We start from the raw sequence: 14,392 nt of genomic DNA on the forward strand, positions 1-14,392 counted from the left end.
AACGCTGATTTGATACTGATGATATTTCTTTAAAGTATTGATAAATACACTTGCCTAAACATGTTGTAACTGTGTTCTATCTTGTTGTTAACCTTCCAAACGTGATGTGTACTCAATCGATCTTAATTTCAATTTGACAACTGAGAATACACCGCCTACCTGCTTTAACATTTCTTTCTGCTCACAAAATATTTTATCCTGAAGCATGATATTTCATTAAATGTAACACACCTAACTTAGTTTGTGTACCCACCTGAAATTATGAACAACATGGCAGATGTCGTCAAATATTTGTACCGACGTGTGTTTATCTCATCAATTTCTATATTTATAGAGCTTTCTCACCTGATTTAACTTTTTTCTACTAAAGGAGTAGGAATTTTTTATCGTTTGTTTTTTTTTTAAGATATACGAACTTCTGTGTGCAATGCAATAACGTTATGTTAATCATTGAAAACGATGCAGAAGATTGTCCTATACTTAACTTATTTCATCCTATATTTCAACGACAGAAGGATATTGCAGATTCACCAGGCTAAATATATGACTGTTTTTGTCAAGTCCTTTCATTCAATATCGGGAAATAATACCAAATAATCAGAATTGAAATAATTCAAATATTCCAAAATTAAAACAAACATGGCATGAACATTCAAACAGGAAACAAAGACGATCTTTATACACAATGTAGCGAACCGAGTTAAATAAATAGATTACATGTACATACTAAAGACAATAACTGTGATCTTCCTGAGCACCTGGCCAATGCTCCCAGTTTGTTGGTGGAGTTCGAGTTGCTCAATTGCTTGTGTTGCTTTTTATGTAATATTTTGATTACTTAATGTTCCATGTTGTGTATGTCTGTTTTCCATGTCTGGGTTTTTGTACATTCGTTTGATTTTCGCTAGAACCTTAGTTTCCTTGATAACTCATCCGCCCGTTAATCAAATTGTGCAAAGGTTGGAAAAAAATAATAGTAATAACACTCTATAACTGGATAAGCAAAATTTACCATAAAGCCTCTTATCAAAACTATTAACTTCAATACTTACATTTGTCAAAAAGGGTCTTCAGTCATACCACGACACTAGTTACTCCGGTAGTTGCACCAAGACAATATGGATCTTTGAGAATTCGAACATTCTTCTGAAATCTATGCTAGAATGTTAGACAGATATAGTAGCACCAATCTTTATGATTGTTCAACCCTTTATACTACTATTCCAATTATTTAGGTGACTTCCCAACTCAAATGTATAATATTTTGTTGTAATTTAAAAATGACGGAACACCTAGATACATATACAGTAGGTCCCATAATTTGTATAAAATGATTCCAAATCATCTTCGTAATATACTAATATACCAAAGAAGATGTTGTAAAAATGCAGGAATTTCTGATCGACAGCATATTTGTCCAATGTGGCGGGCGTGTTTTTGAACAGACGATCAACATTTTAATATGAAACAAATTGTGCTCCGCTAGTCGCTGATCCATTCCTTTAATCATAAGAGGCTAACTCATGATGCTGATTCAAGAGAACATCAAATAGTAAGATCCTTTGATCTCAGTTTTCTTTTTATAGATGACAAATTTCCTTTAAACAATTCTACTTTGAGGAACGTTATACACAGCTTGCACCAAAATAATTTGAGAGAATCAATATAAAAGACACGTTGATTTTACACTCCGTTTTGTCTACTTTTCATTTGTGGGAGTATCCCTTCAGCGCCTATATATGCAGTTTTCTTATCACATCTCATAGGGTAAATTGTTTGCCAGAGGTTGCTGAAACTATGCGGATTTTTTGTACCGTGCTGGCTATCTTAAAATAAGGCTTATGGAGCGGTGTAATGCTGCTGCAAGATAACTCGGCGTTTTTTACAGTGTACCTAGTCCGTGCTCCTAGGTTATAGTTGGATTGCTCAATACCTGTTGTGTGTTTGTACGTTTTATTTTGGATATTTCATATTCCTTGTTTATTTTCCCTATCTAGTCGTTAGGATTAAGATTATTTGTACTTTACTTTATTTTTATTTAAGTTATTAATGTCTTCAGGCGTTTGATATAGTATACAGCTGTCGCATTCATTGAAACTATTTTGCGAATTTGTAATTAACGGTAAACATTTTAGAAATGTGAAAATCATTGACACTTTCGATGTAATTTTACATTTTATTATAGGTAAGAATAATTATGACATTCTTATTGATTAGAAATAATACAAATTAAATATTAATACATATTGACTTTTTTTCTTTGTCATTGTAATTATAAAGTGGAGGAAGGCACTGTTAACTGTTCCTATTAAATTTCTTCATAAACAGGACAAGGAAATCCAACAAATCAGTTAAGGTTCTAAAAAGCTGATTCTCATTTTTGTTTTCATTACACTGGTCACATAATTGTATTTTTTTTTCAATTTTTAATTGAGTGCATAACTTGGATGTCACGATATCAACAAGCTTTAGTTTGATAAAAAAAAAACATTTCAAAAGTAAAAAAAAAACGTTAATAGCCGAAACAGTCGATGGGAGTGAAAAGTGGAAAATTGAGACCCCTTCTATGCTGTACTTTCCTTTATAACCTATTCAACTGTATATTTTTAGAAATGGTATGCCTTCCATATTCTGCATTTTAATCTTAAAGTTCTTGTTTTGGTCAGTCAGCTACAGTTCAAAAGGTATGTATGTATGTGTAGGAGAGTAATTATTTTTTTTTTTGTTTTGTTTTCATATTGATTGCAGACTTTTTGTATCGCGCTAGAACTCTAACATATAGGCTTCTGGGACAGGGTTTTGTTGCTACAAGATTGAAGTCATCACTACAAAAGTTTTATGGTCGTCATAATGAACTCGTGAATATACTCGTGTTATGATGTATTCATCTGCACCTTGAAAATTCATTCATTAAAGGAGTCAAAGTTTTCCTTTCCTCGTTTGTCTACCCGGGACTTGACTTTTTATGAGCAACTCTGCGGGTGTTTCTGGAAAAGCAGAGGACGCTTACGCTACCGGTGCACCTGGTCCATGCTCCCAGTGTTTAGTGGAGTCCGTGTTGCTCATTTGATTTTGTTACTTTGTATCTATGATTTTAGTTATTATATGTTCTTCCTTGTGTGTGTCTGTTTTCCATGTCTGGCCTTTGTCCCCGGATTACATTCTTTTGATTACCGCTATAACCTTGGTTCCCTTGATTATTCTTTCATATTTTGAAATTTTTATTACCAAATAATACATTTGTATTGCTTGTTTTATCTGCGGTAAGTTTGATAAGGCATTAAGGAGTCACTAAAATGAACCGACAGGCATATGTCATATTCTGTCATGCCTTTTTTTATCTATTCCTTTGATTATTGTATTTTTAGGCCACAATGTAACAGGACATGATAATTGTATTACACGGCATGACAACAAAAGGACACTTTTTCTCACATGCATGGTCCGAAATTTTCATTTACCTGTTACATTTCGTCACGCAAATAGTAAAACAGTGGTACAATGTAAGATAAAGAGTGAGTTACAATGCTCACCTAAGGAAAAGAAAATATCAATCAACCGCTTCAATCACACAGTCACACTAGTTTTAGAAGAAGACAAGTTTGTTCAGAACTATGACGGGGATTGGTTCTGCATACAGGGACAAAGTACACAAAAGACAACAGTTTCTATATCTCAAGGTAAGTACATGTATATACATTACAAAATTTAGAAAACGAGAGCACTTAGTGGATAATTTGTCTATTGGAAATTTCAACTCAGTATGTAATGATGCAGAAATTATGACGATAACAAAAGAACAAAATGAAATTACTGATTTTAAGCTACATTAATCCTAATAAAAATAAAAAAAAAGTACCAAACGTATACATGCTGCGAATAAGGTTTGGTATATACTTGTTTTAAATGGTAACCTATCGTAATCAGCATCCGAACCAAATATGAAATATGAAATTCAAGAATTGAATTGAAATTTATAAACGTTTTAAACATAACTAAACAAATCTTAAATTTGGAAGCAAATTCCACTGCTGATACTTTCTATTAACGTTTTTAAATGATCTAAAGTATTGTGCACCATGTTCAACTCAAGGAAAAAAGTCTTAGTGTTTAAGGTGTTTAGAATGTTAGAGAAAACCAATCTAACGATTTCACAGCGTTGAGTTTTAGCCACATCCCCACTTTTATATTTTTCCTGATATTGTTTTTCTTTTCTTTTTTTGTAAAATAACTCCAAAGACGTTCCTTTTTCTGTGTCGTTCATTTTTCAGTATACCCCTTACATTCACTCGGAAAGCAACCGACTATTTTGCATCTCAGTTTTCAAAGCGTTAAGACGACACAGTCAGACATTTTTGTTTTGTTTATTTTTGTTTTTGTTTTTTTTTCTCCCCCTGGCTTTTTATGAACAACTCAGCGGGAGTTTCTAGAAAAGCAGAGGACAATTACCTACCGATGCACCTGGTTCATGCTCCAAGATTGTACTGGAGTTCGAGTTGCTCATTATCTTTTTTGAATGTGTATGTATTAATTTTTTTTTTTATATATTTTCTGGTGTTTGTGTGTGTTTTTCATTTCTTTATAAGGTAAAGATGAGGTATATTACACAGCTTTGACTTTTTTCAGTTTGAGTTCACTGTAAATAGTTTTTAAATGTTCCGAACATAAATCACACTCCTTTGTTCCTTTGCCAAGTAAAAGGCCAATGCTTGAGGGAATGGTTTGATGTTCAAGTTCAAGAAATATTGTTATAATGTTAATGTCAGATTCATTACATTCAATAGATGGTATTAATAGGTTGAAGCTGCAATTTGTCACAATTCGTCTTCTGCTTCTAAGTTCCCTCCATTTTGTTTCTTCTTTTCGTTCACATTAGAGAGTTATACCAAGGGAGGTAATTTAAATGAAAAACGGCTGGCTTTTCAAAGGATTTGTCTATTTAAAAAGAAACAGTGGTATACCCCACACCTTTTATTCCAGAAATGTGTAATACAATATACATATGAAATTCATCAAATTCTTTGAAGCTGTTTGGAAGTTGCCTTTCATTTTAATATTCAGTTTAATATATTACCCATTTTCCCAATAAAATGTTATAAATCTACTTAATTTATTTTAATTAAATTTTTAGTATTTTTTCCATTCTTGAAAATATTTTTAATTAAAATGTATACATCACTATAATATACATGTTCTAGTTATAACATTATTCTAATAGATTGCTGACAATGACTTTTACTCAAAATCCCACTTTTAAAGCAGTTTCTATAGCAATCTAGGTACATTTCTCAAATTCTTGTTGCTAGAAAACAGAACTAAGTAACAAATATTTTTCCCATGAGGCCTAGTAATTTTGATAATTACAGAGAAATGATATTAATGCGTTTCATTTATATATATTTTTTAATATCAATAAAACAGTCTAATTTTTTTGTCAAAATACGTCGGAGATTGGAGATGTTTATATTTATTTTCACTTACAGTAATTTATTATTTAGTGTGAATTGATGATAGACTGGTGTCTTTCTTGTAAAGTCTTTATTAGACATGTATTTTTCCTCTTCATATAAAAATGGTTTGTCGTTTGACGACAAAATGGCCTAAGGATTACTGCATAAGATTCCAATTCAATATCAAGAATCGAACAAGTAAATTGGAATTGTGTCTGTTGAATGATGTTTGCCTTCTTGTATCAGTTTAACCATATGTACTTAATTTAACGTCATACAACACAACTAATGCAATATTTTGGCTACAATAATAATAGACATTGCGTTTAGTCAAGAAATGTAAGAAAATCATTGTTATTACCAATGTTTAAACTGATTTTCAAAAACCACTATTAATATTATATAAAGTAAAGTTCACACAAGTTAATCGTAAGTATAATAAATCGTCTAAATAATAGTCAACAATCACTCTTACGGGGTGATGGATCGTTAAAAACGATGCGAAACATAACAATAAATTAAATAAACGTCTAAATATGTTCAACATCACCAGAAGATGGTAAAATTTAAATTGAATATTTCGGATAACAGATATCCTTCCTCAGCATCAAACTCATAAAACTATATGAGCATAAAACTCACAAAACGTAACGAGCATAACACTCACCAAGTTCAAGATCAAAACAGATTCAGAAGCTGAATCGCGTACGCTGTGGGTGATTGTACTTTTATCAAAGGCTCACATAAGCAATTGATGAGGAGCCTGAATGAAAATAACAAAGAGGGTCTTTTTATCAAAGTTACAATTAACTGTGGAAAACAATTTAAAAAAATAAAAAGTCCAAATATAGTAGTACGGCGTATTGATGTATAGCAAGTACCTGCCTTAGACCAAGACCTAAAAATGAATTATTTAATTTAATGAGTTAATTCCATCTGGAGAAGTTGTTTGCAATTTCTTCATCCAAAAGCCTTCCCGAGATACTCTTACATTTTGACCAGTTTTTATTATGTTCCATGATCGTCACAACAATGTTGTGGAGATCCTCCTGGGTGTGTCCGTCAGATCTAAGAGGGAGGTCTGGTTTGTATTTGTAGTCACTGCGATGACCATTCATACGCCTGTTGAAAGGTTATTCTGTTTCGCCAACGTACTGCATACTACATCGGCACTGGAGAAGGTATATGGTATTACCGAAAATACATACATATATATATATATAATACATATATTATAATTATTTAATTTCATACAATTTTAATTTCCTCTCGGGAAAACAGTTATGTGTAAGTTTTTGAAAGTGAAACAGATATTAAACTGATATTATGACTTTATTTTTGTCTTTTTTTGTTAGGTATCATTATCGACACCTGGGTGGAACTACGGGGGACAGCTCCTTCGTCTGGAAACGGAGAGAAAACAGTTCTTCTTTTAGAATGCAGCTCATGTCGACAACCTCAAGGACTGTATGCTGAATTTTTAGAAAATGACGTTACGGCTGGAAGTGTACACCAAGACAAAAATGGGAACTGTATATTTAATCAATCAGCGTGTCCTCCTGTAAAATGCAACTGCTTGAAAACAGCGAACTTCTTTTCGTTTCAACTAGAAGTAAAAAATGCTCAAATGTTAGTGAATTACTCATGTGAAATGCATTTTACCGATTCCAATAGGAACGGCATATTCTCTATAACAGCGAGTAAAAACTTCACTGGGGAAAGTAAGTATTTAAAGTGCTACTTGACTTTTTCTTTCAATTTAATATTCATGTTTTACCTTCTGCAAGGCTGGTACACTTTTAACGGTTTGAAAGGTAGTTTCTCTCTGCAAGCCATTAACGATTTTTTTCTCTTTTGACGTCATTATTTTATCGTTACTATAAAAAGTCTTAATGAAATACAAAAACCAATAATATAAATTGTGAAACGCCTCATTTAGGCGTAACTATGAATTGCGAACTACACTAAATGGTAAAGGAAGTTTAGATAAAATTGAAACATAAGGAGACAGAGATTTCCAGTCTTAATCCATTTGTCGCGGGCACAAATTATAGACAGCTGTCGACCGGGATTTTATAGAGAAGATGACCTTAAAAGTTGACCGTGGTCTTCGTAAAAAAAAGAGTAATTTTCAAGGTGAAAGTAATAAAATACAAGTAGTAAGAATAATATACAATAAAAAAAAAATATGAGATGACAGTTAAATTAAATGTTTAGACATACATTTCAAAGGGGTAGACAGTTTTAAGAAAACTAGTTATTTGTTGTTCAATAACTGAGCTGGACAACCCTGTCCATTAATGACGTTTAAGTGTGTACTCTACAAGCGATCACAATACCTCCGGAAATTTTAATACTATGTTTTGCAGCTTTTGCAAATTTACGGCGAAAATGATTAGTATTGATGTTTACGTAAAATCATGAAATGGGCTAGATCCTTCTATACACATTCATGTCAGGGATGTAACTTAACATGTAAACTTCCGAAGTCGTATCTATTTAATCATGTCTATCAGGCGTTTATATTTCGTATGTACATATGCGCATTGCAAAAGGAATGGTCACTCATTTAGATAAATGTTTTGTTCAGGACCCAACTTATGATCGATTATACTATAAACATTATACTCAATCGTAATCAAATTTACCTAGTACAATATTTTCAATCTTTCAATATTTTTTCCAGATTTTACTGTTAGAGAAAACGTGACAAATATAATAAGGAATTACACACATGTAATAAACATTCCACAACCAACAACAATAAAAGGTTTGTATTGTAGTTTTATTGTATAATTTTATTCACAGATCATTTAATATTCAATTTCCTGATAAGTAGTATTCAAATCTGGTTATATTGAATTAGGAAGACATTTGTTGATATTACATTATATGACATGTGTTTTAGTTTTGGTCTTTTCTTACTTTTGTTTGCATGTTAGTCCTTTTAACAAAACATGCTAACCAATTTAGAATACTTTATAAATAAGGGTAACAACAAAATTACTAAACACTAATCTGATTCATAGTCAAGTCAAGTCCAATACAAATCTAGCAAAATAGATTTTTCACCATCGGAGCAGCTGGTACAGAATGGCCTTGACTTAGTACAGGCTTTTAAACGGAATTGGGGTTAAATCTAGCATAGACATGCTATTGTCAAAATCAGTAAATCAGCATTCACATTAGCGCAAAGAACAATTTACAAAAAAAAATCATTACTCATTATTTTAGAAGAAACTGAGTATTTTTCAACCAAGAACTGATATTTTTAAAAAGGATTAGGTAAGAGACCTTTTCAGACGCATTTCCTCATACCTATATTATTAACTACAGTATTTATTGTGCAGTTTGATCGTCTGTTTAATATTTGTCTTCCAGTTTGGCATTGATGTTGAATCATATACAATGCTAAATCTTTTTATCATTTTTTTCAGTTGGTTTTGTTTTGTTTTGTTTTGTTTTTTATATTTCGTTTTGTAACTTTTCTTACGTTTAAGGATAGGTATAATAGCAATTGGTGATATCTTTTACTTATAACTCATTTTTTGTCCCCCGCCGCTACGCAAAAGAGGCCATAGAAATACCGGTAAACAACCGTGAGTCCGTGCATTTGTGCGTCCGTCTGTCACATTTTGTTGACGTAACTCCTCGGAATCCAATGAAAGGATTTTGTAAAAATTGTAGGTAACCATATGTCGTTGTTCGTATTTCGATAAACTTACCATAAGTTATTGAATTTATGCACTTTTTGGTTTTTTGTGACGGCGATAGTTACAAGTAGCAATTTTGTTATTTCTTAAAACGGTATATTTTGTATTTTCAGCAAATGTTGCAGCGATCGTACTACCAATTGTGGGATGTAGTTGTCTCATTTTTATTTTGATTATTTCGATATGGTACTTTCATCACAAAAAAAAATCCGGTAGGTTTTATTGAATTGAACGGTATAATGTTTGTATGCTCAAATTTTGGGTAGTATTTTTTAGGGGTTACAATTACTATATGGCAGTGAAAATGAAGTTTTCATATTTTCCTTTGAGACATTCAGAATTTCAGAATTGCATCGTTTTCCCGAGAATTATCACTGTCTTGATTTATTATAGCTCAAACATTCTTTATATGGCATCGTGCCTTTAAGTTGGGTCAAATTATAATTTTTTAAAATTATTTCAAGTCTATTAAGATAACATTTTTACTGTAAGAAAAAACCAAAGGAACAACATGGTAATGTTTATCTATTGACATACCATATAAAAATGCTCATTTCAGGCGATTACTTTTCAGTTGAAAGGTTGCAAGAGTAACCTTTTTGTAAAAATAGAATAATATCGTAATTTTATATTCTCTTCTTTTTAGTGTTAATCTGTTGTGTTTTTAATTGATATGCAAGATGAATAAAATATCGAAAACACAATATTTTATAGGTAAAACGTTTTTAATAATCATATCATAATGGTAATATTACATTTTTTTTAAGAAACGTATGCTGTAGCCTAAATGACTGCGCAAAATTAAGCATTGAAGCTTCAGATTGAGGAAACAGTAATATATAAAGTAAACTTTTAACAGCCCGAAGTAAATGTGAAAAGAAAATCGATGGCTATTTACGGTTCCGTTAAATATAGATATTTTTCAACAAGTATTGACATAATTAAAAACTCTTATTTTAAATTTGGTGTCATCAGGAGTATGTTTTGCTGAACAATAACAAATGACTCTTGTTCATTAGAAATTCAGACTACGAATAGTAGTAAAGTAATGTCGAAAAGTTTGTAATGCGTGCATTTTGTAGGTGTCAACGCCTCCGCTTTCGGGCTTAGCCTCCCGATATTACATCATACATTTTGTAATATCCCACTGTTTATTCTGTCTAAGTGAAAGCTTAAAACGTACCACGTTCTTAATTTTTAGTAGTCCAATGCTTTGGAGAAAAAAGAAATCATGAAAATCAGAATTGGCTCACATAAATTTAAGATAAAAATAACAGGGTGTTTGCGTACAAAACTAATTTCATAAGGAGTGAAAATGAACTGTCACAATGTTTAGTATATGTTTGGGTCGATACCACTGCTGGTGGACCTGAGGTCCCCGAAGGTATTCAACAACCCAGTAGTCAGACTTGTCTGACCCCGAAAAATATCACATTTTATCTACCCTATTTATGAAATCTTGCAGTATTCCAAATTTAAAAATACGTAAAACACCGAGGCTTCATTCCTTGTATTGCTGCATATGGTAGAACCTCTCGGTGATGGATTTTTCTTCATCTTTCGATAAATTTGGTTATGTGTACTTCTTATATGCAGCTAATATTTTGATTATGATCTTCCTACATAATTGATTTTAATGCTACTGATGAGAGGTTACTCCTTGAAACACGTGTACAGCATATCGAAATTTACAATATATAAAACAGGTATTTTTTGTATCTATAATAAAAAACAGTTGACAACTCAAATATGTCGTGAAAATGACGCTACGTCAAATGTCCCTCTCTCGGAAAATTGTTAGAGGGTCTTCTTGGCACTAATGTTAGATTATCACTCTCATGAAAAATACTTAAACTAAAGGTAGGCTGTTGACACATAACCATTGGAAATTCACATCCATGAATTTCAACGAAATGTTGGAAATTTTCCGGTACCAGACACGAAATTCTAGCAATAGTATTTAATATGCGCAAGCATGCCTAAATTTTAACATGCATTTTGCATATGAACTTTGCAAAATGGAATAGATGTAGGGACATGTTTGATATGGGTATATTATACTTGTAAATATTTTTTTCGGATAGGAAAACAGTCTTGAATGAACATTGGTAGATGAATATAACTGTTCTTAATCATTTCATTAGAAAATACCTTGATTTGTTTTACAAGGCAAACAAAGAAAATGGCTTTTGATTTTCCGACATTCAAAATAAGGATCGCTAATTATAAAATTTAGTTTCCAACTTTGCCGGATCGAATTAGGGGATAAAAAGCGATGCGACAATTATTACAACTAAAATTATCTTTATACATCGTGCTATTTTTTTTTTCTTTACACTTAGGGAGTAGTCAGTAGATTTCGGTGGGATCAGACTCTAATTTTCTTTTGTGCTTTTGAATATTTGCAATTTCGTATTCAATATATAAAAATGATAATAATAATAAATTATATTAGGACCAAAAAAATCTTGCTTTTTTTTTTCTTAGCAGCTGTCCTGCCTTTTCTTTCCTTGAAAATTTCAACTCTGGCTTTTTAAATTTGTTCCTACCCCCCTAAAATCAAATAAAAGAACATTAATGCTTAAACGAGCTTATTTGAAACGTCTCATATTTGTACTACAGTCAACGCAAACATTAATTTATAAGGTAGAAAATTAAGGAGATTTCTACAGAAACTAAGACCAACAAATGATTCACGTGAAGCCGCAGTAACGCAGTGAGAAGTCAGTGCCATTTTCGTACTATGCACATGCATACATGTTCACAATAGTGGCTATATTTTTATTAAAAATCGGTATTTGTTCGAAAGCAAGATTATTTTAGACTTTATATGATAAAAAATGGTTATTCTTCGACATCATTCTTTTTAATTAATATATCTTCTCAAATTTCTACGGTGTATTTAGACCATTGGCCAAGTATTTAGTCATGTGAGAAGTAGCTAGGTCACATTTTTCTTTTTGAATTGCAAAGTTATGCATAAAATTAACAATTCACGATATGAATTACATTATCAGTGAGTTTTCTTTTGAATTAATGAATTTTTTTCCTAGGATTATTCCAGCAGGCAGAATAAGGCTTTAAGGGCCCTCATCCTTTGACAGGCTTTCAAAACATTAGAAAGATAAAATTGGGTCCAAAATATAGATTAAGTGGCCTGTTATAAAAGTATTTTTCAGATATTTTGCGCAGTTTGGTTATTAATCAAAAAGACAAACGATTGCACTCAATTTCTCATTTGACTTTTCATTCAATATTTTAACAAATTGAGTGATCTAGTCTAAATCTAAATTTACACATGTTGTCAACATCAGAGTTCATAGCTGAATTAATTTCATTTTTTTTTCTTTTTCAAAACAATAGATCAAACAGATAAGAAAGCAATCGAAGAAATATGTTTGCTTCCGAAAGGTCGTAGTACAAATCCATTTGAGGTAAGAAAACAGAACACTGCTTTAAGCAAGGAAGAATTATTAATCACCACCAGGAGAAGGCATTATGATGAGCTTATAATAATTGGCTTTAATAACGTTAAAAATTAAGTTAACGACAAACATTATCTACCTTATCACTGTAGATATCAGAATGAAATGTTCCACGTATTATACAGCTGAAGGATTTATATGTCGCATCGTTTTTAAACTACGTATTGGGGTATATTCACCTTTCATGATCTGAGATTTATTTGTAATCAAATAATATAATACTGTTTTCTTCTTGCAGAGCTTAGTGAATTGCAAATCATGTGAAAAGGAAACCCCCAACAAGGGAGCTGATATTCTTTGTTTTGACTGTAGGCAATATTTTTGCAAACAATGCTTCGGATTTCATGAAAAAACATGTGATCTTTCTAGTCATGAAAAGGTCGACATTGACAAAGTACCGCATTGTTTTGACATTTCACTCTTCTTTTGTTCAGAAGAAGGGCATAAGGCTTCCCCATTAAACTTCCATTGCAAAAACCACCATGAACTATGTTGCACATCTTGCAAAAATAGTACACATTCAAATTGCCATACAAATCGTATTCAAGATTGCTGTGCTGACAAAGTTAGTAAACTACTAATCAAGCACATGTCTGAACATAACTCATTAAAAGAAAAACTGCTTTTCAATGAGCGATATCTAAATAATAGCTTGGATACTCTTAAAATGCAACTTAATTTAATAAAAAAACAAATGGAGAGTTTTAACAATACGGAAACTTTTCAACTTCAACAGAATAATCCACAAACAGATGATAACAAATGTACAACGCATATTTCTAAGAAGGATGATATCATAAGCCAACTGGACAAAGAAGGGACTAAACTGTCGAATGAGACACAGGAATGGTTAGGTACAAATCATCGTGTGCAAGATTATATAGAAAATCAAAAACTTGTTTTAGATTTTTTGTCAGAATACGGTAATAAGAGTTTTATGTATATTGCAATAAAATCATTTGGCAAAAAACTTTCACCAATTACGACGGAAATAGAAAACGCCATAAAGAGCTTATATACTTTAGAAGTGAAAATGAAGATAAAAAATCGGATGATAACCGTTGTAAGAAAGGATTTAACAACCAGTAAATTTACATTTCCGAGTATTAACTGTTTTTTAAGACATTCGGTAACGCGTAGTTCTGGAACACAGCCACAATCTAAATTAATTGACGAACAAGAAAGTGATACATCAATGTAAACTTCTAACGACAATGTTGACAATGTCGAAATCTTAGGGGGTAATTGATGAGAATTGATATTGTTGTTTCAAAATTGATTTAAATTACTGTACATAAATTAAATTATTTCTGATGTTTGTAAAATGTGAGATCAATCTCATGGTGGTCAACTTAGCATAATTCTGTGTGATAAAAGATATTTTGAACCTTTGATGACTTTTTGAATTAAATTTTGTTTGTGTTAACTTTAATATAATGTTTCTGTCTTATTCTCATTGATATCGAAGTCAGACTACGTAAATATATTTTGTTTATAACTTATGTTTTTGAAGCGATATATTTATCGTTGTCTTCTTTATTACATCGGCCTAAAAGACATCTATTATATTCATCAATGTCATTAACTGTATATTATAACTTTTTATCAGTTTGTTAGATTTGACCTTTAATGTTCTATTGGCTAACTAATAACGTAAATTAGTTGTTCATATTGATTCATATCAAAGTATACTACATCGTATTTTTATATATGTAAAGATGTCAGAGTAGCTGGTAAACAAATC

The 14,392-nt window shown here is 31.5% G+C and overlaps 1 protein-coding gene across 4 annotated transcripts in view; it reads left to right on the plus strand.

The window, feature by feature from the left end:
* LOC148610354 (uncharacterized) overlaps nucleotides 1-14,150 on the plus strand; it is a 40,932-nt gene extending 26,782 nt beyond the window's left edge. For 3 of the 4 annotated variants that reach the window (XM_088542868.1, XM_088542870.1, XM_088542871.1), the window contains 7 exons: nucleotides 2,611-2,684; nucleotides 3,369-3,680; nucleotides 6,806-7,171; nucleotides 8,137-8,220; nucleotides 9,277-9,375; nucleotides 12,527-12,597; nucleotides 12,887-14,150. In XM_088542868.1, coding sequence (XP_088398994.1) covers nucleotides 2,611-2,684; nucleotides 3,369-3,680; nucleotides 6,806-7,171; nucleotides 8,137-8,220; nucleotides 9,277-9,375; nucleotides 12,527-12,597; nucleotides 12,887-13,849 — 1,969 coding nt within the window. In that variant the 3' untranslated portion in view covers nucleotides 13,850-14,150. The remainder of the gene's footprint in view (nucleotides 1-2,610; nucleotides 2,685-3,368; nucleotides 3,681-6,805; nucleotides 7,172-8,136; nucleotides 8,221-9,276; nucleotides 9,376-12,526; nucleotides 12,598-12,886) is intronic. The other variant, XM_088542872.1, reaches the window with a different exon arrangement.
* The last annotated feature ends 242 nt before the right edge of the window (nucleotides 14,151-14,392 follow it).

Source organism: Perna viridis, chromosome 8 (genome assembly GCF_037379345.1).
Source record: "Perna viridis isolate PV_CMFRI_1.1 ecotype Kerala chromosome 8, ASM3737934v1, whole genome shotgun sequence".
Lineage (NCBI taxonomy): Eukaryota > Metazoa > Mollusca > Bivalvia > Mytilida > Mytilidae > Perna > Perna viridis.